The 22746-nt window shown below is 50.6% G+C and overlaps 1 protein-coding gene across 1 annotated transcript in view; it reads right to left on the reverse strand.

The window, feature by feature from the left end:
* Crtac1 (cartilage acidic protein 1) overlaps positions 1–22746 on the reverse strand; it is a 122744-nt gene that overhangs the window by 23598 nt on the left and 76400 nt on the right. Inside the window, exons 3-5 of the mRNA XM_051146583.1 lie at positions 16574–16710; positions 11309–11465; positions 1829–1963 (exon numbers count right to left, since the gene is read on the reverse strand). Of these exons, the coding sequence (XP_051002540.1) occupies positions 1829–1963; positions 11309–11465; positions 16574–16710 (429 nt within the window). The remainder of the gene's footprint in view (positions 1–1828; positions 1964–11308; positions 11466–16573; positions 16711–22746) is intronic.

The following is a 22746-nucleotide window of genomic DNA, read 5'->3' on the forward strand; positions in this document are numbered from 1 at the left end:
GGCCCTGTGGCTGATGAGGGATCATCAGAGGCAGGAAGGGGAGCAGAGCCAGAAGCCATGATGACCTTTTGGTTTGCATTTACCCTGCTTCTCCTGTGTCTTCTTATAGCTGCTCATGTTGACGTTTGTTTCTAGAGTGTTAGTTCCTTTCTTAAACGTGGGGTGGCCTCAGCCTTCCTTAGGTCAGCATCCCCAGCTCCTAATACTAGCCAGACAGTTAACAAAACACCTTGACATGATTGTTGAATTAGCCGGGCATGGTGGCGCAGGCTTTTAATCGCAGCGCTTGGGAGGCAGAGGCAGGCGGATCTTTGAGTTCGAGGCCAGCCCGGTCTACAGGTGAGTTCCAGGACAGCCAGGGCTACACAGAGAACTGGTGTCTCAAAAAGCCAAAACCAAACCATCCAACCAAATAAACAAACAGACAAAAACAAAACTAATTTTAACAATGACTGGTCTACTTTGAGGCCCACACTATGAAAAGGAGGCCATTCCTGACATTGCCTGGATGACCAGGAGCCAGAGTCTGGACAGCCCAGAGACCTAGGATAGAAAAAAGTCAATAAAATGATTCCAAGTGATATTTTACTATACTCATGGATTGGTGTGTAGCCCAATTGTTATCAGAGAGGCTTATTCTAGTAGCTGATGGGAACAGATGCAGCCAAACACGAGAGAGAGAGAGAGAGAGAGAGAGAGAGAGAGAGAGAGAGAGAGAGAAATCTTCATCAAGTCCCTTACCTAGGAGCTCAGGAAACCCCAAGGAAGAGGGGGAGAAAGAAATGTAGGAACCAGAGGGGTCAAGGACACCAGAACACAGCCACAGAATCAACTAAGCAGGGCTCATAGGGCAGCAGTCATGGAGCCTGCATGGGTCTGAGCTAGATCCTTTGTAAATATGTTACGGTTGTATAGCTCGGTGATTTTGTGAGACTCCTAACAATGGGAAAAGGGTGTCTCTGACTCTAGGCTGCCTTTGGGACTCTTTTCCTCCTCCTGGGTTGCTTTATGCAGCCTTGAGCTGAGGTTTTTGTGCCTAGTCTCATTGTTAACTTGTTACGCTGTCTTCACCTGATATCCCTGGGAGGCCCACTCTTTTCTGAAGGGAAACAGACAGGGAGTGGATCTGGGGGAGAAGAGAGGTGGTGGCCAGAACTGGGAGGCATGGGGGCAGGGTGGGAAACCACGGTCAGGAAGCATTGTATGAGAGAAGAATAAAAAAGAAAAAAGAAATTGTGATAAGCGAGAGAGACGTCTCAGAGGGTACAAGTCCCTGCTGCCAAGACTGTGGCTCTGAGTTCGAGCCCTGAGAGTCACATGGAAGAAGGAGAGGACTGGCTTTTGCAGGTTGTCCTCAGACCTCCACTTGAGTGCTATAGCATGCATACATCCACACATGTACATGTGGTAAGTTAAATGTTAAAAAAAAAAAAAAAAAAAGCCAGGCATGGTGGCGCACGCCTTTAATCCCAGCACTCTGAAGGCAGAGGCAAGCGGATCTCCATGAGTTCAAGTCCAGCCTGGTCTACAGAGACAGTTTTAGGACAGCCAGGGCACAGAAAAACCTTTTCTCGAAACAAACAAACAAACAGAAGATAAAGGGGAAGAGGCCAAATTGGGGGGTGGGGGGAGAGCTTTGAGGAGAATGGTTTTGGGGAACAAAAGCAGACTCTGAGGCTCAGAGGCCAGTGCCACTACGGGGACAGGGCATGCCTGAAACAGCAGTCTCCCTGCCCCATCAGCAAACACCCCTGTGGCTTGAGGGTGGCAGAGAAACCCACTGTCTCCTGGGCCCCGGGGACCTCAGAGGTACAGGCCATCTACTCACCAGCACTAGCTGCAGCATCCACGAAGGTGCCATTGCCTTGGTTGTGGAAGAGGAAGTTGGGCCCATTCTCGTTGTCACAGAAGATATCTGAGGCACTGCTGCTGAGAATGGGGCCCACGCTGACACCCCGGCCCGCTAGGAGAAGAGGTGCACCCACAGTGAGGGACTGGCACTCAGCCCAGCCCCCCCACCCCCAACCCCATCTCCTGGAGGACTGGGCTGCTGAAGACTCCATTTTAAGGAAACAATTCGGAAGAGCCTCAGGGATCTGAACTTTGCCATGCGTCCCTGAGCTAGACCTCAGCTCCCATTCTCCGTAACTCTGAAGGCACCGAGCCCAGAGAAGAGCTGTATAGGATCACTTTGTGCCAAAGGCTTTATTCCACATCCCAGCAGTGGTCACCACGCATGCCAACTGAATCACCACATCCCTAAACTCTGCTCCACCCCTGCAAGCACAGGCAGATCACAGGACCTGTAACAGCACCTCACTCCCTCATCAAGTCCCAAATACGCCTGTCAGAATCTACGCCTATGTTCTTGGTTAAGCGTCAGAAGACATCAGCTCTCCCTGCAGGCTCTGATGGGCTGCTGGTTCCAGCTGTAGACCCAATGATTATTTGGCTTTGGCTGATGTACTAGGCAGTTTTATCCATCGGTAGTGAACTGGCTGGATTATGGTGCATCCATATGGTGGATCATTCTGCAGCTACTAAAAGTACTATGTAGATCTATATGTATTGACTTGGAGGAGTGCCAGTGATTGTTTAAAAAAAAAAGTGGGGCAACTTGGCAGGCAACAGTTCTGTGTGATCTTACATTAATTAAAGAAAAAAAAAAAAAAGCCAGCTCTCTATTAGGCTTTAAGGAATAACATCAGTTTTGAGTTCCCGATGTGCAGAGGTCCAGCTGAACAAAGCATCCTGGACCAATGGGCTTCAAGTAAAGCTTTTGCTTCCTGGGCCTTACCTGCTTCCAGGAAAACCCACCCACACCCAGGAAGTTGGACCAGCCACGGCTCCTGGATGCTGGGCAGCTGTTGAAATGGCCCCACCGGGAGCAGATGGAGAGTCTTACAAGTTGCTTGACTAGAGATAATTTGTTACCTACTGAGCATCAGTTTCTTCTGCTAAATGGAGGCGGGGGCCGTGTTTCTGACTTGCCCTTTCCATTTCAGTTCTTATAAAAGTCAAATGAGTGAGAAAGGATGACAGCTTACAAGTGTCCAACGAGAGGGAGGGGAAAATGAATCTATGTATACGATTGGAGGGAGTATAAATTAGTACAACCACGAAGCGGTATGGCATACCCTCAGAAAAATAAAAATAAAAATAAAAATAGAACTACTGTATGACCTACCAATTTTGCTGCTGGGCACACGTCCTCCAGAGGAAATGAAGGCAGCAGATTCGAAAGCTCTGCACTCCCGTGTCCACTAAAGCACTATTCGTGAGTGCCAATATGAAACCACCCTGAGTGTCCATCAGAACACTGAATAAAGAAAATGTGGTACTTTTCCACAATGAAATGTTATCCAGCCCTCTGAGGGAGGGAGATCCTGTCATTTGTGGCTACACAGATGAGCCTGGAGGACAACGTGCAAGAACCCTAAGGTGTGGAGTCCAGAGAGCAAGCGATAGAAGCAGGGCTTAGGGTCTGGGTGAAGGGGGAAGGTGGGAAAGGGGTGACAATGGTGAAGGGGGACAGTTAAACACAGAGCTGAGTCTGAGAGACTGCAGTTAGTAACTACATGCTGTTCTTGCTGTCTAGGAGGGTGGGTTGTGAGTGACATCACTGCAAGTAGACCTTAATGCTTGTTCAAACCAGCTACTCCACAAGGCATTTATTTCAGAGCATTATGTTGTGGCCAGCTACTCCACAAGGCATTTCAGAGCATTATGTTGTGGCCAGCTACTCCACAAGGCATTTCAGAGCATTATGTTGTGGCCAGCTACTCCACAAGGCATGTGTATGTCAGAACATCATGTTGTGTGTGATGAATATGGAACTTTCGGAAGTCAAAATTTAAAAGATGAGGTAAGAGAGGTGGAGGTTTTGGTGAAGGCTACAGCCTGTTGCACTGTCAGGCCTGTGGACCTGGTGCTGGGGCTTCTCAGAAATGCCAAATCTCAGGTCCTGCTGAGTCCTGCATCCCGACAAGACTACTATGTGTCTCCTATGCCCACTAAAGGAAGAGCCATATCGTTCTAAGGCACTAGCCATGGTGACAAGAGAAGAACTGGGGCTGGAGTTTTTAAGTATATGAAAGCTCCAGGAGAGCCACGTCCTCGGCCAGGTCCTTGGCCACCCTCTGGATGGGTGATGAGCTAATCCCAGACAAGGGGTCTTGGGTTCTTATGGCCCTTCACCCTGAGCGATGCTCCCTGACAAATTATAAGGTTTTGTTCCCAATGTGAAGGGAGCTGGGGCAGGGGCCCCATAATGACTTCACCACTTTCATTACTCTTGCTCGATGTCTTGCTAATGCCTCTTAGGCTTTTTTTTTCCCTCCTGGATTCTTTCTTCCTAGGTAATCAGTGTACATCTCAAAGGAGAGTCCAGTCTCATGAAAATGAGCAACAGAATCCCCATTATCCCTGGGGGGTCCTCCTCTCAAGAGGTACCATGTAGCATGAAGGTCATGGAGTAGGGTGGTGGCTTTCTGGCCGCTTTCTACAGCCAGTCGGAAGAATGCTGAGACATGACATTGCCTCTGCCTATTAAAAAGAGGAGCTAGTGGCAGTTGTCTCTGCCCTGGTCCAGACTCCAGGCCAGGGGAGGGCTTCCAGGAAATTACAGGTGGGACTCAGGACTAGCCACCCTGCAACTCAGTCCTTCTCTCTCTGTGGCATCCTCTGATTTCCTCTGCCTCTGGCTCCCAAGCTGTGACACATTCTCTTCATTTTCTACAAAGCAGGTTATTTCCCTTTTGGACAAATTTCTAAATCTTTCTAATTAACTAATTGGGTTGGGTTGAAGCCTTGCACCATTTGTAACCTGTAATTACTAGAAAATTGCCATGGTAACCACACTACTAATTAGCAGCAATTTATTGCCATAGCAACCGGACCATAACAGAGATGTTACCCACAACTCCTTTTTGGCAAGTTGGCCACGCAGTTGGAGAGCAGGTGAGTCCACAGTCAGGGAGCCAACCTTTTGGGGCTCATCTCCAGAAGCCTTAGGATAGGGTCCAAACTGGGGTCTGTGACAGGACAGCCAGGTGTTACACCCCTCGCGGATGCCATAGATTAACCAGCGGCAACCTCCCATCAAGACTGTATCCTTCCACTCTGCCTCTTCGCCAGTCAGGGATAAAAGTAGTAGCATATCTTCTCCCAGGGTCTGTCTCTTCTTTTTGTTTGTTTGTTTTTTTTCTCCTGCTTTGCGACACCCACCCTTCCCTCCTTTCCCGAGGCTCAGGGCTACTCAGAGGGCTGCTGGGGACATCTCTGTTTAGGCTTGGAGAACAACATCCTAATGGAGCCGACTCCACCCTTTACTGTCTGAAGCGAGCACCTTCTCTCACAGCCGCACAGCTCCCCAGATGAGCCTGCAGGGCTGTACTGGTGGGAGGCCAGACCTCAGGCCTGGTGATTGGCAAGCCCGGGTTTGAGCTGTGTGACCTTGGGCATATCACTTAACCTTTCTAGGCTTCTGTTTTCTCATCTATGAAATAAACTGGTAATAATAATAGCTCCTTCTCAGGGGTGTCATAAATATTAAGTGGGATGAATTTTGGAAGGTACCTTGGAAAATGTCAGGTGCCACAGACTCATTAGCTGGGACTATTTACCACCTGCTGGGTGAATAATATCACTTTATTTTTGCCCAGCACTTCAAGCTTCAAAGGTCCCTTTGTTATGCTGTTGGCTTTGAATGCTTCTCTATCCCCATCCTTCCCAAGGACAGATGCCCCCTCTGAGAGGTTGTGAGTTCCAGGGTAACCGACCCTCTTTGATCCCCACTACCTCTGGTTGCATTTCAGGCTTTCCTGTTTGCTCTTTGGACCCCCATCCCTGTGGGAAAGCATTGGTTACTTGTGGTACCCGCATCTCGATGCTTTGACAGGGGTCTCAAGTGTGATTCTGCTGCAGAAGTCCGTCTCCTGGCTCTAAGGGGTTGGATGGGGAGGGAAGGGAGCACACACCCTGGGAGCTATGGATGGAGCACACACCCTGGGAGCTATGGATGGGGCACACACCCTGGGAGCTATGGATGGAGCACACACTCTGGGAGCTATGGATGGGGCACACACCCTGGGAGCTATGGATGGAGCACACACTCTGGGAGCTATGGATGGAGCACACACCCTGGGAGCTATGGATGGAGCACACACTCTGGGAGCTATGGATGGAGCACACACTCTGAACTGCTCCAACCATGGGCTGCTGACCCAGCGATGAAGCAGCAGACTGGGACCCAGGTTCCTAGGAAAGGCCTTTGAGTTCTTTCCTGGGCTATTGCCTCTCTCTGGCTTCTGGAACGTTGGAAGGTGTTCTCCAGGAATCAGTCCCCTGCATTGCAAAATGCCCTGAAGGTTTACTTTTCAACATATTGAAACAGTTGGAACACATTGGATTCAGTTTCCTGCCCCACATCTTGCTGCTCCCCATCCAAGGGGTATGGACCCGTGACATTCTCCTGCTGGATGGAATCTTGTAGAAACAGGGTTCTTGTGGGCACCAAGGTCCATAGGCTGCCAAGAACATCCAAGGTATTATGAGAGAGTTGGTCTAAGATGCTGGAAAATGCATGAGGCAGAGGGATGGGAGATGTGAGTTGGAGAATGGGGAGACAGGTAGGATGGTGATGGGGTTTTCCTTTCTAAATTTGTTTCCTGCAGAATTCCAGATTGAGATGTTGATGCTGTGTTGGTGCTGGGTGAGCCTGCTGACGCCAGGCGAGGCTGGACTGTCAAATTGTGTGGGGTGCTGAAAAGACCTGTAAGGTTTACTTTTCAAGCAAAAGCTGTGTGAGGCTGGAGTGGGTAAGGGACTGGAGGGGAGAGCAGGGTGGCTCTGTCCTATGTGCTGGGCATAGGCACACACATCTCACATTAAGTGTCATGACACTTGGAGGTGTGTCTTGCCACCACAACTTTCTTAACTGAGAAATAATAAATTGCATATGTTTATCACATGCAACATGTTTTGAAGAATGTATATGCTATGAAATGGCTAAAATGAGCTAATTAACATGGGCATTACCTCACTTATTATTTTAATTCTGTGAACACTTAGAACCTATCTTCTTGGCATTGTGCAAGAATGCAATGTATTGTTACTAACCATGGTCACCTTAGCTTACAGTGGACCTCTTGAACACACGTGTGTTCAATGTCCAGTGTTTATTTAACCTATCTTCTTGGCATTGTGCAAGAATGCAATGTATTGTTGTTACTAACCATGGTCACCTTAGCTTACAGTGGACCTCTTGAACACACGTGTGTTCAATGTCCAGTGTTTATTTTGGCAAATACCTCTTGAGCGCTCTCCAGTTCCCTCCATTTTCCAGATGAGGAAACTGAGGCTTACGTAGGAACCTCACAGTTGGCAGACGTTAGGGTCCTCACTCAAACCTTCATGTATCCCCTCAGCTTGCTTCTCTCACACTTCTCTCAACAGGGAGGGGACTGTATTGGCACCTGGGGTGTGTGTAGCCACTAGTGTCATTTCTTTAAAATCTCTTGAGGCAGCTGAGAAAAATATGTATAAAAATTAAAGCTTCAGTCTATCACACATCTATACACTTCAAAAACAAGAACAGCCCCCCCCCCCCCGCGACAATCACCAACTGCATCTGACCCTCCTGGGAAATGGCCCTTGTGTAGCCTGAACTTTGAGAACCCCTTTGGGGACCTTCTTGGGGCTTCTGGACCTGGATGAGGTACCTGTCACTCCAGCCTTGCCAGGTCCTGGCTGCTGGAGCTGTTGAGCTACTACTGCCAGAAGGCTGGCACCCACCTGGGGACCTGGGAGGCACCTCAGCCCCCACCCAGCAGGCACCAGCCATGCTACGGATGGGAGTCTGCCAGAAGGGCTCAGCTGGGCTTTGGGCCTCTCCGTCTCTTCCAATAATGACTTCCTATAAATCAGATCTGCCCTCCGCTTTGTTCCACACTGCTCCCAGCCTACAGCGGCAGAACTCTCCACCCAGCACCATAAATCCACCTTCATTTTCTTTCCAAATTTCTTTTAAGGCTTCTTTAATCACCACCTTGCAGCCTAGGCAGATGCTCCCTCAAAGGGTGAGGCCCAAGCGCAGAGGTCCTGGGGTGAGGGGAGGCTGTGTGCAGAAAGATGGGTGACAGAGAGCTGGGCGCCATTTGGGGGAGGAAATGAGGACGCGTATGTGGTGTGCAGGCCTGAAAATACAGACTTCATGCCTCCATGGCAGATGGGCTGGCTACCCCAGCTACACCCCTGAGGTTAGCTTGAGGCTCCCAGGAGATGCCCAGCAGAGGACCCCAGTGCTATTTTGTCAAGAGCCACAGGGCAGGTGTGGCTGTGTGCCAGGCCATGGACTAGGTATGCTCCACGTTCTTTCATTCTCCAAGACCTAGTGAAGGTAGAATTTGTGTTGGGAGAGGTCACTGTCTTCTAGGGCTTTCAAGACAGGCTGGCCCGGTGCAGGCCGGGTCTATGAATGGCAGCCTGCTCCCTTTTAGCCACTCTGGTGGTTGGCTGGGTCAAGGTGCCTTGACCAGAGGACTTTGCCAAGTCCTCTGCAGGATGGAACCGGCTTCTCAGGGCTCCCACACACCTCAGCTCCCAGCACTTCCTGGATCCAAGAGGTCTCTGGTAGTTGGAGAGATTGGGGCTTGGAGTGTTCAGGGAGCCACAGCAGCAAGGGACTGTAGGCCCTCTGCTGACATTGTGGGTACTGGCAGCTGTGGTTCAGATGCCCTCCAGGGGCTGAGTCCCCAGAGAGCAGCCATTTCAGCCACTAGATGGCACTGTGACCCAGCAGAGTGGCAGTGGATGCCAGAATCAATAGTGTCTGGAGAGATCTCCCCTCCCCCTCCCACACAACATAACAACTTGTCCATGGGTTGCGTGCCGTTGCCCCCCTCCTCCCCCCCCCCCCCGTCACTGCAGCCTGCTGTCCTGAGCACCCCAGGCCAGACAGCTGCTTCAGCCTGTCAGTCTGAGTACACAGTTCTGGGCCTGTCTGCCAATGCATCCCCAGAGGGGGGGTGTGGGGGGACCTTCCTTTTACCAGCTTGGGGCATACTCAAGCTGGAGGTCATCAGAAAGGTCAGTTGGCTGAGGCTGGTTTAAATATCAGGACATATGGCCCCAAGTGCTGGCTTTCTAGAAATCTATTAAGTGACCTTGTGTGAGTCCTTTCTGTTGTTTGGACCTAGTTTTGATCCCTTGGCAAATGGGAAACCCTCCCAGTCCACATGGCTGTCCTGGAAAAAGGAGGCTGTACGGCTTGGCTGTAGAGGACTCACATCCCTGAAGCACATCTGGCCACTGCTTGCTTCTCTCCAGCCTACTTAGGCCTTGCTCGTCCCTCCTGGCTTCCCAAACCCCTCTCACTGTTCTGGTGATAAGCACTGGCTACCTGCCCAGAGTCGCAGCCATTGGGCTGGGCTCTGCATAGTGGCCCTTACATTTGGGGTTCATTCCTAGGGCTCAAGGGAACACTCAGTGGTCATTTTCCAGCCAGATGTCCATGTGTCATTAACCGAGTGACAAGTGGGGGTTGCAGGATAATGTTGGGGAGCTGGGGAAGGCGGGCAGACAGAACAGTAACTTGGTGGGCCAAATTGGTTCTTGCCAGCCAAATAGCTTCTGGAAGTCTGCAGAACTGCTCTTATGCATCCTCTGGGCATGCCAGCTGCCCCAGCCTCCTCCATGCCTCCACAGAAGCTGCTGCCCCCGCCTTGGGTTGCCCTATCCTTCCAGCACGGCCAGCACAGTTGGCTGGGGCTCTCACTGCATCTCTGCTCCTCAGCTGTCTTTGCTTGGCGGCACCCCCCCCTTCTCCCTCCTGGGTTCTGTGCCAGCCCAGCCAGCGTGAACAATGCCCCCTTCATGCTCCAACCTCCCGAATTCTTCCATTCTGTGTGTAATGCACTCTCCCAATCCCTGCCTCCCTTCCATCTCATCATTTTCAAGTGTTTCATCCCCCAGCCCACTCTCCCCCACCCCCTTCCTGCAAGATCAAGGCACTTAATTGCCAAGCCAGCCCAGTACATAGAACTGGGAGCTCACTCAGAAAAATTGACTGTACCAATCTAAGCTGAAGCGCCTCATGTTTATTCTTTTTCCCAGGGAAAGATGGTTTATTACTGACACTCAAGCTTTCCACAGCGCATTCATGCCCAGGGCTCTCTCAGGCACTTTGATGGGGCTTGAGACACACAAACTATTTTATTGTCTAGTCATATGTCCCCACAAACTTTGTCAGATAGGTCAGCATTAATCTCTGTCTTTCACTGAGGGTAGGGGGGTGGCAAGTTGGCTAGGAAAGGGCACCATCAACTCCTTGCAGGTCACAACAACCTTCCTGCCTGGAACTTGGAGAGTTGCTACCAGCCATGTGTCTGGAGGAAGGGTGATGCCCAGATGACCTCCCCATGCCACCTTCCACTTCCAAGCTTTGAGTACTGGCTGGCTGCAGCTTTGGTAGCGTCCGTGGTATAACTTGGATCAGATGTATGGAGAAGGCTAGCTAACAGGAGGATTTCTACACTCAACAGCAGGGCGGGTGTGAATGAGACCAAGTTGTTATGCACAGCCCTGGCTTCCTGATTTTTGGCACTCATAACAGGAACTGGATGGCTCTGCCATCAACAGCCCATTGGCAGATTATCAGAGTTTAGTCAGCAGCCCCGCTGGAATTAGAAAAACAGCCTTCCCTAGAAAGAGCTCCTGTCAGAGGCTCTGACAATAGGTCTCCCATCCAGAACGTTGAGGGGGGAGCACACCTTCCATAAAAAGTGCCGGGAGAGGGTTTGGAACAAGAACACAATTCTTTGAGCTCAGTTATCCGAGACGGAACCCAGCCGGAGCTTAGGGACTTAGCGCGCAATTCCTGGCCGCTTATGTGTAAGTAAATAATTTCATCTGCTGTTGGGCAATAAAGGAAGGTTTAAATCTCGGCTCTTGCGATCTGTCAGTTTTCTCCAACACAATCTGCTCACTCATGACTGGGGTTAGAGCAGGGGAGGGGGCAAGAGGTCCTTGGGACAGGATGACATGGAGTTCTTGTCATTTCAGCGTTTCTTTTGCTTTTTGTTTTGGAAAGAGCCTATGCCTCTTGTATGGTGCCCCCACCCCTTCAAGCTCACACTTGCCAGGCACCTCATCTCTTCTTAGAGGGGCAGCATCCATGGTGGGAGGGGGACAATGCCTTCATCCCTGCTCAGGGATTATAAGCCTCCACCCTCCTGCTTGCTAATGAATTAGACACAGCTCTTCCGGGGCCCCGGACCCCAGCTCCAGCCCCTCCATAAACTCTGCATACCTGTGTATTTGCTGACCCCAGCTTCAGCAGCCACGTCCCTGAGTGCCAGGATCCCCCGAGACAGGTCACTGGCCTCAGGGTCCATTTCAATGAGGGCATCAGGCCCCACATCACCATAGGCGTAGTTGGCGATGTAGATAGCGTATCGTCCGGAGCCCTGGGGGAGAAGGGAAAGGAAGGAGGAGAAAGGGTGAGAAAGCCCATGTTAGTCCCCAGAAGTTGTCCTCACCCCTGGGATCACAGCTTTGTCAGTGGGTTGAAGTCTGCGTGGGGGGGGGGGGGGCGGTCACAACCCCGGAGAGGTGCTTCTCACAAAGGCGACGTGAATGATGCCCACCTCCTGAGCCAGACAACAAAGCAGCCTTGCTTGTTCTAGCCTGTTCCAGAAGAACACATCTCTCCCTCTCCCCCACAACCACCTTTTTATAGACAATTTTCTAATGTGCCTCCCTCCAGCTGAGCTCACTCCAGCTGCCAGCCAGGGTAGCTGCTCAATAAATATTTGCTGATTGATTGATCTACCAGTTCCCATTATTCTCCGTCCCTCTTGCTCCCATTCAAGCCCACTCCAGCGGAGATGACAAGCAAATTCTGGAGCCTGCTCCCTCTCCTCCTCGCAGGAGAGGCGGGGGATTCTTGTGGTTCTCCTCCCCCTCCCATTCCTAGCCCATCTCTCTGTTTTATCAGGAACGGATAGTTCACTGTTTTGGCCTTTATAATACCATCTCCTTTCTTTTTCTTTACATGTCAGAGAAGCCCCGGGCACTGGCTTCTTCAGTAGCCATTCTGTTTTAGTAGTCCAAACCTGCGGCTAAGATTCTTTTCTGCCTGTGATGATAATAGCGTTATTTCTCCAGTGGATGCTTCCTTCTTCCCAAGAGATACAGACAGCTTCCAAATCTGTTTCCAGCTTCCTTATTATCTTTTCATCACTTCTGTCCGGAAGATATTTCTTGAGTTCTCACTATCTACGAGGTGTTCTTCAATAAATTCGGAACCCACAGTGCCTGTCTTTAGGTGGCCTAGAGTCCAGTGTGGAAGGACAGCCAGGGAGAAAAGAAGAGAGATGGCTGAGCTGGAGGTGACAATGCTGCCACCCTCATTGGCCTCCTCTGCTTGCTTCGGTCTCTTATCCTGCGGCATCATGATCGGGGACCAGGCATCATGATCGGGGGACCATCAGGCTCACTCACTCCACACCTACCGAGGACCAAGTTTTCTTTGGAGGGAAGCGGATTCAGAGACACCCAAGTGACAAGGGAAGGAGCTTAGCGCTTCCCGGGGACACAGAGGTGTCAAAAGCACACAAATGCATGACAGGTGCAAGGCACAGGGTTTCCCCGGCTGCACGGAAGGGGGGCTTGCTGCCTGGAGGCAGGCGCCTCAGTATGCAAACTTTAGAAAAGGTTTTCTAAGAGGGGGGTCCCAGCCAGTGACGTGGAGAGGAAAAAACCTTCCAGGCAGAGAGAGAATAGTGGATGTGTGGAAGGTGTGGCTGGGCCAGTGTTGCCAGGAGGTAAACTACAGCAGGAAGTGTTGGGAGCTGTAGCTGGAGACAGGAGGGCTGCTGTCCGAAGGCCTCACTGCCCATCTTCTTTGGGTTACTGAGTCTCAACCCTGTTGTCTGGGGCTTGATGCTTTACAGGTCCCATTACTCAAAGGGTCCTTGATCAATAGACACCCCGATACCATTTGGGAGCCAATATTAGAATACAGAACCCCAGGGCCCACCCCAGACTTGCTTATAAGAATCTGTATTTTATTAAGACCCCACAGGACTCTAAGGCAAACTGAAGTTTGGCATGCTTTACAACCCACTGGCTTTTTGACGGGGCAGGGGGAACATTGAAAGCGTCTCACTCTTGCCCATCACACAAGCTCAATATGTGCATATGTGTGCAGTGATTGGATGAAGAAAGATATGAAGAAAGGGCCACATGGAGAGGTGGACCATTTCTGACCCCACCACCCACTAGCAAGCTCATCAACCAATGGGCAACTAAGTCCACATGGACTGAAATGCACACTGCTACAGATTTGGAGATTTATACAAATTCAGTTACACTTAGACCCTTACTTCAATTCGTTTATCTGATGAAACAAATAAACAAAGCCGTGTTATAGTTACAGAAGATGGTGGAAATTCACATGTGAACTTGACCACAGTAATTCTAAGAGGGTGAGATGCTTCCAGGCATGGGAGGTGCTTCTATAGTTGCTGGGTCTAGAGCTAACAGCAGAATCGCCTGGCAGACTTGTTAAACACAGACTCTGGGCCCCACTCCTAGAGCTCCCAACTCCAGAGCTCTGGAGTGGGCCTGTGGTATGTGTACATCTAACAGACTTCCGGGTGCTGCCGAGGCCGTAGCTCAGTGGCACAGTGGTCGCCTGGCATGAATGAGTCCCTCAGTTCAAATCCCAGTACTACCAGGAAAAGAGTGAGGGCAACAGATATGTGTGTGTGTGTGGTTGCTGCTGCTGACCAGTGACTTTAGACTCAGAAAAGCACCTGCCAGAGGTTTTTAGCCTCGTCCTGGTCTAGCCTCAGGCCCTGAATGACTCCCTAGCCTTGGGCAGATCCATCAAGGTCTATAGGCTGTCTCCTGCATGTGCTAAATGGGGCTCAGACTGCCCCCTGCTTCCTGGCAGGGCAGTGGAGGAGCAGAAATGAGACAATGCATGTGAAAGGTCTTTGAAAAGATAAAAATGCTATGTAAACATGAGGCATAATCATTATTGACCAGGGAAGGCCTCTTGTAAGAGTTTGTCTTTGCACTCGATCCAGGAAGGTGAGTGAGTGATGAGGCAGCAGAGATAAAGGGCAGGACGGCTTTCCAGGTTTGGAGCAGGGTAGGAGTAAGGGATGTGTGGCTGGGCCGGTGACCTAGTCACTTCAGCACACATCGTAGCTCCCTGTCAGTTCCCCCGGAGTTGAACTGCCTCTGGGCATTATTCCTGGGTATTTCGGACTCAGCTGGTCTGAAAGATACAGCAGGCAGGGGTTGTTCCTGTCAGTGCATGCACAGGGTCCAGACGAGGACACTGTTGTCCTATTCGACTCTGTCCACTACAGTCTCCTGAGAAAGGGTCTCTTACTGAACCTGGAGCTTGGCTGGTGGCTGGCAAGCCCAGTGATCCTCTTGTCTCTAACCCCTCAGGACCAGGGTTACAAACACTTGTAGAAACATGCCTAGCTTTTCATGTGGCATCTGGGGCTTTGAACTCAGGTCCTTATGCTTGTGCCGCAAGCCCTCTTACCTGCAGAGTCATCCCCACAGCCTCTGGATCTTCATTCCTTAGCAGTGTGTATGCCAACAACAGGGGGCCACACTTTGAGAATTACTGACCAGCAAGCCCAGGTACGGGCTGTGGGGCTAAGCAAAGATGCTTTGAAGGGAGCTTCAGGAAAGCCTGTCTGTCCGTTATCACTGTACCCAGAGCCAGGACAAGAGAGAGATGAAGAGGTGTACCGCTCAGCTTTCGGGCAGGCAGGGTTCCATTCCCAGCCGTGCCTGCCATTTATTATGTGACCAAGGTCAAGTTGTTTAATTGCTCTAAGCCTTAATTTCCATATCTGTAAAAGGTGATAATGGTAGCTTGTACTTCGTGGGCTTATTGTAAAGTTTCAGAAAGAAGAGGCCTGTGGCACACACAGGGCTCCATGCATGGTTAGCTGCGCAAGCGTATGCTGCTTTTTTTTTTTCTTTTGTCCTTTGCCGTTGCTTTTGTGTTTTCTGTGCCACACTGCATTCCTGTCTTCTAGTTTTCTACATTGGCCTTGGCCTCTCCTAGCTCACTCTCAATTCTTAGGTCCCAGGAATGGCCAAAGTGGTAGCTGGACTCAGAAAACACCTCTTCCCCTGGTGACCTACTGAACGGCTTCTGCCCCCCACCCCCACCAGTTTTCCAGGCCTGGGAGGATGGAGTGAGGCCAAGCAGGAAGCAAGCAGCTTCTGAGCACCTCCCCCCCACTGTGCTGAGATGTCACCCCTTTTCCCTTTTGTCTTCTGCACAGTGCTTTTGTCCTGTGGTTAAACGCCAGTGTGTGGATGACCTTGCTAGGACACAGAGTGAATCTCTGTGATTAACCTCCAGCTCCTCCCTCCAGCTCTGGGAGAACTTCCTACCTTGGCCAGTGTGGGAGGGCTCAGTCCTGACCGGGGAGGCGGGAAGCAGGAGGAGGGTGGACAAGGTCCCCAGCTGTGACCAGATCTGGCACCCAGGCCCTCCATACTCTCAGGGCTGTTCAGACCCGCCTCACTGTCCCCTCCCACCAGGCAGGAGTCCAGGTGGCATGGATTCAGGTCAGGGCTAAATGTGGCTTCACAGCCCAGCTTGGCTTCTCTTCTCAGCACCAGCTTGTTAAGAAATAAATATTTATACCTGGCACCTGCCTTCTCCTAAGGCCTGGAGGCCCTTGCTGTGAACATTCACACTGAATCCCAATCCCTCTGTGCCATCACTTGGAGCCTACCCCTTCAGCCCCAGAACTGGAGCCAGAGATGCTCTACGGAGCAGCACAGCAGCTGTGTCCCCACTGCAGGGATCACTGGTATAGAGCCAAACAGGTGGGTGGTGGAGGAGCAGGTGACAGGATGGACAGATCACTTTCTCAGGAGTCTCTGTCTCTGGTAGGGCTGGGTCTCCGGGACCCAGCTCAGGGCACAGATGGCAGTTCCTCTCCCTACTTCCTATTCAGCCACGCCTCCCCACGTTTTGGGCTGGACACCTCTGGGTAGGATGTACTAGGAAGGTGTTGACGGAACCATCGATGGACCAAGGTTCCAGAACATTCAGGTAACCATGCCTTGACCACTTTTGCACTCCCCCGTCACACCTTAAATTTTATAAAAATATGTACAGGAGGCCACGTGACTCAATGCCTAACCCACAGGAAGCATTTAATGTTAGTTGAACGGTGAATGAGCACTCCATTTAGTACTGGACTTTGGTTCATGTCTTAGACATGTCGCTGACCTATTTTCGGTTCCCAGTTAAGCCACTGCTCCAAGCTGAGCTTCACCGCCCCCTCCCCCAATCTGATACTCATGATGATAAAACCCCCTCTTGCTTCCAACGAGGTCACTGGGTCACTGGGAGGGTTGCACACAAGAAGGGTGTGAAAGATACATTGTCACATACTCTGCACGCCTTGGTTCTTAGTCTTTCGCTTCTACTTCTGTGTGGGACATTTGGGAGCTACCAAGTTGGGACAGCCTTGGGCCCTCTGCTTCCTCCCAGGCCCTCATGTGCCCCTGCACTCACCGTCCTGTCCACACAGGCCACTGAGCGTCCGGCAAAGAGGCTGGCCACTCCACGGGCCACGTTGACGTCATCACTTAGGATGTCTTCCCACCGGTTATTGCGGAACTTGAACAACTTGTCAGTGTACGTGGCCACACCTGGAGAGAGGAGGAAAGGATGGGTGGTAGACAGTGGTCAGGGGACAGGGGGTCTCCGGTTCTGCCTCTTGGCATGTTCCATGAGGTGGCTGAGCTTGAAGATGTCAGGTGGTTAAAGGCAAGGAAGTCCTCTGCAGGCCAGGCTCCTTTCTGCTTCCAGTTGTGAACTTGACTCTGGCTGGGGGACAGTGATTATATCCTGGGGTTTAGAATCAGTGAGCAAAAGTTCCAGTCTCAGTTAGACCTAGATCCAGGACTTTGAGCAGGTTGCTCAGCATCTCTAAGCCTCAGCGTTCTTATCTGTGAATGAGGATGGCAGTGACCACATTCAAGTGTGCTCTGAGCAATGCATGGATGGCTATACAGCAGACGTTTGACACAGTCCCCTAAGGGTGGTTTGTACCAGGCAGAGATAATTTACTCATTCCAAATATTCCAAATCCTGTAGAAACCCCAGATCTGCAGTTCACAGCCTTGGTAGTCAGTGATTCTGGAGGTGTGGATAGGAGTGCAAGTGTGTTAGAGCGAGTGTGTAAATCACTGCAAGTATAAGAATGGGTAAGTGTGTGAGATTGGGGTGTGCAAGTGAGAGTGAATGTGGGAGAAGGAGTGCGAGTGTGGAAGTGAGAGTGTTCGGGATGAGTGTGAGTCAGCGTGAACATGGGAATGTGTGTAGCTGAGTGGTGAGAACACACAGGAGCAAGTGTGCACTGGTGGGACACTGAGAGTGGATGTATAACACAAACAAGGGTACAAGGGTGTGTGATGGGGTGTAGATGCATGTGTAAATGTGTGCAGTGGCAGCACTGTGTACCCAACCCACCAGGTGGCTCACTCCAAGGACCACCCATGGAGGACCAGGTGGAAGTGACAGAGGAGACACAGATGCAGGTTTGCACAAAGCTGCTGTGTCTTGGGAAGGACACTGATGTGTGTGTGTGTGTGTGTGTGTGTGTGTGTGTGTGTGTGTGTGTGTTGTATGTGTGTGCTTGAGTGTGTGTATGTGTGTGTGTAGACTTGGGGTGCTGGAAACTTCTTTCTCCTTTTCCAGCCCTTCCCTTTCCTCATCCAAGAATGACAGGTAATAGCTGTCCTCACTCACAGTGTCACTGTGGCAATTGTGAGAAGACACATATATAGCCTGGTCACAGGCCAGACAGGGTGAGAGAGCACAGTGACAGCTTCTCAGGGACATATGCCCTCACTAAAGTCCCTGGAGGCCTAATGTGTTCAGAAACCTAGACTCTTCCCTCATCTTGTAGGAAGGTAACATGGTAGGAACACTGTTGATTATATAACGCCCCAGCAGGGACTGGGGGTGGCACCCCATAATTAAACACGTTAATATTTCTGCAGTGAAACATGAATATTCACATTAAGTGGGATAAACAGAGCTTATAAATAGCTCACATCAGCTCAGGACAGGTTTTGTTATGTAGTGAGTTTCCAGCAAACTTAAAAAAAAAAAAAAAAAAAAGAAGTGCTGGAGGCTTCCAGGATGTTCTGGATTTCAGATCTGTGGAAAATGACTTGTGTTATAGCTGTCATCACTGTGGCTATGGGAGGCAGTAGCAGGCTGGCCACTGCTTCCACATGCCTGGGGGCTTCTGAAGATGGCCCCTGCAGGACTCCAGCCTCTGCCAGCAGAGAGCAATCCTTCTCCATCTCAGTCACACTGGGGCCCCCTTTTGCTCCACTACCCACTTCTTGAAATGACACCAAATACTCCGCACCAAAGCTTGGCCAGGCAAGATTGGCTTCTGTGCATAGCCTGGAGCAAGAATTCCATGATCTTCCAAGTTTGGGAAAGATTGCATACCCCTCAAGAGTTATCAAATTATTAAAAATCTGAAAAGGCTGCAACAGATTATCTGCTTGTTTTTGTTGAGCGCAGCCCCTCCCAGATGTACTTGGCCATGGAGCCCTTCTCTGGAGACTGTCCATTAGCTAAACTGGCTCTGGCTTAGCAAGTCGCTGTTTAGGGTGCTGAAGTCTGAATGGGCTTTGGGCTTGGTAGGCAAGGAGTTTGGGTACCTTGTGTTGTTGGTATGTCCCTCTCACTGGTCTTATGGCTTCTGGGCTTACCAGAGATGCCTAGAAGAATAAACTAATTAAGGTAAAATGTGCAACAGCGATGTGGAGCCTTGTAGATCATAAACGGGAACGGCAAAATCAATGGCAGCCCCTGTGCAGGCAGAGGCCTGGAGGCCTGGGCGACAGGAGGGTTGGGAGCCTGTGATTTAGGAAGAGCAAACGCGCTGGCAGCTGCAACCTGGGTAATTAGGTGTGTCAGGAAGACAGATAAACAGCGAACTGTGCGGGTCGATGGCACAGGCAATAACACCCAGCCCTGGCCCCCGGCCCAAATCAGTACCAAAGTGGGCCTTGCCTCTTGGCTCCTTGTAGCTGCACTTTGTCCTAGGGTCCCACATGAAAGTGGGCCAGTACTCAGAAAGAGGAGGGCCTGTCTGTAGTGTGGGAAGTGGAGAGGGGCTCTCCTGAGTACCTGGAGGGGACATTGGAAGGATGGGGGCCCAGGAAAAAGATGTTGAGAGGCAGGTGCGGGGGGCCTCCTGGGGTCAGTGTCACAGAGGTAAGTCTAGGGACTCTAAGGCACAGAGGTTACCACTAAACAGCTTGGTGGCTTTGTGACAGCCAGAAGCATCCCTTTGTGGGTTGATCTTGGGGAGCCATAAACTTACCCTTCTCTTAGCTATGAAATGGGGTAACGGGACTGGCTACCTCTTCATCAGGCTGTTATGAGCAGAAGAGAGTTAATGTCTGTAAAGTGCTTCCAATAAAGCCAGACACGCTGAAATTCCATAAACAATAAGAGCATCTCTGTCCAGTGCTTCCCCTTCCTCCAGGGAATTATAGGGCATGACCAGGCCAGTCCTCAACAAACCACATCCCAGGAGGCAACCGTGACATTAAGTTTCAAATGCCTCACAAGGCATAGTCAATGGAGAGCTAGCAGAGCAGTGATGGCCCCAGAGGGACAAAGAACTAGTTTAGACAAAGGATGTGTTTAAAAAGAACGAACTCAGGCTCACGTGGTCCCTGGTAGATTCCTGACCTCTTCTTCCTCCCTCTAGCCCAGAGTAAAGAAGGAAACCCTGCTGGGGCTCCCCTGCCAGCATCCTTAGCTTCCTCCAGAATCTCCCCCAGGAAGATGCGTGGCACACAGATCAACTGGGGGCTCAGGCATCAACTCTTTTGCCTGAAGTTGCACGGCTGCTGTCAGATGGCAACGCCCATTTCCAAACTGGCATGGTGTGGCAAAGCCCTCTCAGCCAGTGCTACAGGGCTGGTGGGAGAAACTCTGGGTCTTTAGCTGAGACCAGCTGATGTACTCTGGGTCCTAGTATGTGTGTGTGTGTGTGTATGTGTGTGTCAGAGGACAACTTTGGGTGTCATTCCTTAGGAGCTGAGCACCTTGTTTTTGTTTTGTTTTCATCTTGAGACAGGGTCTCTTACTAGCCTGGAGTATGCCTAGTAGGGCCAGGCTGGCTGGCCAGTGAACCTCTGTGTGGTATAGTGCCTGTCTTATTTTTGTTGGTTCTGAAGAAAGAACTTATCTCCCCAGCCTCCAATTTTTGTTTCTGAAAACGTGATCTCATATGTCACAGGCTATCCTCAAAATTCACTACGTAGCTGAGGATGACCCTGAACTCCTGATTTTGCCTCTGCCTCCTCAGTGCTGAGGCCAGAGGCATGTGTCACCACACTGGCTTTTGCCATGCTCTATGGTGCTGCTCTCGTGGCCTCTCTCCCTGCACGCTGCTCATTGGTCACCCGGGACGAGGCACAACACAGGCTGGCCACGGAGTGCACAATTTCTGAGGCTGTCTTTTAAATGGGACCAAACTGGGACAGCTGAGAGCCAGGACTCCGTACCTAAGGGAAAGTAGGCTGGGGATCCAGAGACCCAGAAATCCATTTCGGGGCCCAAGAAAAGGGTGGAGACTCACAAACGGATGAGATGATGTGCATTAAAATACATCTTGGACTTATGGGGCACAGGAGGCTCCTGGAGATGGCAGTTCTGGGCTAGCAGGTGTGGGGTAAAGCCTGAGAGAACCTGCATTTTTCTGAGTGTCCAGCTGATCCCAAAGCTGCCAGCACAGGCATCACACTATGGGTAGTGAGGTGCAGGCCCTCCGGGTGCAGCTGGAGCCAGCCTCGCTGAAGGAGCTGCTGGGCTGGGCAAGAGGTGCATCTCCGGAGAGCAGATGGCCCATCTGCTGTGTAGGCAGAGGAGGCCGGGAGAGCAGCCTGCTCAGATCCTTTCTTTTCTCTAGTATGGTGACTGACACTTTGTCTCCTCTCTGGGAGGTTACAAGTGTCCCTGCAGAACACAGAGTGTCCCTCTAGGTGTGACATGGCCCAGAAGCTGCACAGGAAGAGCCTAAAATCCAAGTCCGTAAAAAATGAAAGCTTTCCATATTACAAAACCCGCTATGAGTGAAGCCAAACAAAAAATGACAAACCTGGGAAAACCAACCACAAAATGTGTTTCAGACAAAGGGCTAATTTTCCTAATTTATAAAGAGGTGTTCCAAATCAATAAGAAAAAGACCAATAGTCAATAGGAAAAAAATAGGCAAAGGCTCGGAGCAGACAAGAGAGTCAAATATATAAAAATATTCTCAGCCTTACTCATTTAAGAAAAATGAAAATTAAAACTACACTTGGAAATCAATTTTTCCCCCCTATCAGATTGGCAAATACTGAAAACAAAATGGATGAAATACTGTGCTGGCGAAGCCTTGGCAAGTGTTTGCTCGTCGGACACAAGAGCTGTGTGGTACGTGCTGCCCCCAGGGAGGGCAATCTGGCAGTCTGAGCCGTAGTCACTGTTTCTGTAAGCTTATCTTACACATGGCCTCGGAATCATGAGAAATGGTGGATTGTGCTAGCTCATTCTTTAAGTGACACTCTTTGTTAGGAGAGTGCAGGGGGCCAGTGCTTACCTATAGAGGAGTGATTCAATAATTGACAAATCTACACATGGGAGTGTACTATACAGCCATAAAGGAATGTGGGATCCTTCTGTGTGCTCTTGTGATGTAATATCAAAGTGTATTGAAAATGCAAACAGCAGGACTGTGATCAGGGCCCGCTGTGTACATACAAGAGGGTGAGGTCTATGAAGCAGAGCTGGGAGTTAATAGAGATATTTTAATACCAGTTTAAGCATAAGGTTTAAGATAGAGGCTCTCAGAAGGAAGATAAGACACCCCACCCCAAGCATGGCTGTGAACTTTTCAAAGAAGAATCACAGAGAGTTAGTGTGTGTGTGTGTGTGTGTGTGTGTGTGTGTGTGTGTGTGTGTGTGTACCTCTAGGGCAAGTCACCAGGAACAGGGACTGCAGTAGTGCCTTGCACACACAAGTCTGAAGCTCATCTTTTTAACTGAGCGAGTGTAAAGAAAGTAAATGCTGGGTTCATAGGTGGTGACTCACCCACCACCACACTCCCAGTCAGGGCCAGGTGGTGATGTGGGCAGGGTGGGGACTCCAGGGGGGATGAATCTGCCTAAGAACTAAGGAGGTTTCAGGCCCCCACATGTGGAGGGAGGTCCTGGCTGCTTCTTGTCCCCTCCTGTCCGGTGCAGATGGAAACACCCTGGCTTGTCTTTTCCCAGGTCAGTTCAGCACACGTGGGTTTCCAGGCTTGGGCCTTCCTGGGACTATGGTTAGTCCTCTTCTCCTGTTTTCTCTCCAGCTCTCAAGCTTTGTTGACCCAAGCCCACATGGGGCCCTCATATGTCCGTCTTCCCCTGCACCTAGTCTTCTTGCTGCTTAGATCCCTCTGCTGTGGCCTGGAGCAAGCCTATCATCCTCTTCTCGGGGCACTTGTGGAGACTCTGGCCTCCTGTAGCCACAGAATCACCCTGTGCTGTCAGAGAGTGCTTAGCAAATACAGGAGCAAGCTAAGTTCTTTTCATCCTGTATCCTGGCTGTTCACTCCAGAGTCTATATTTGATACTAAGTGACAGGCACCTCTTTGGGTTCTGGAGTACAATGGTGAGTA

This window comes from Acomys russatus, chromosome 5, assembly GCF_903995435.1.
Source record: "Acomys russatus chromosome 5, mAcoRus1.1, whole genome shotgun sequence".
Classification (NCBI taxonomy): domain Eukaryota; kingdom Metazoa; phylum Chordata; class Mammalia; order Rodentia; family Muridae; genus Acomys; species Acomys russatus.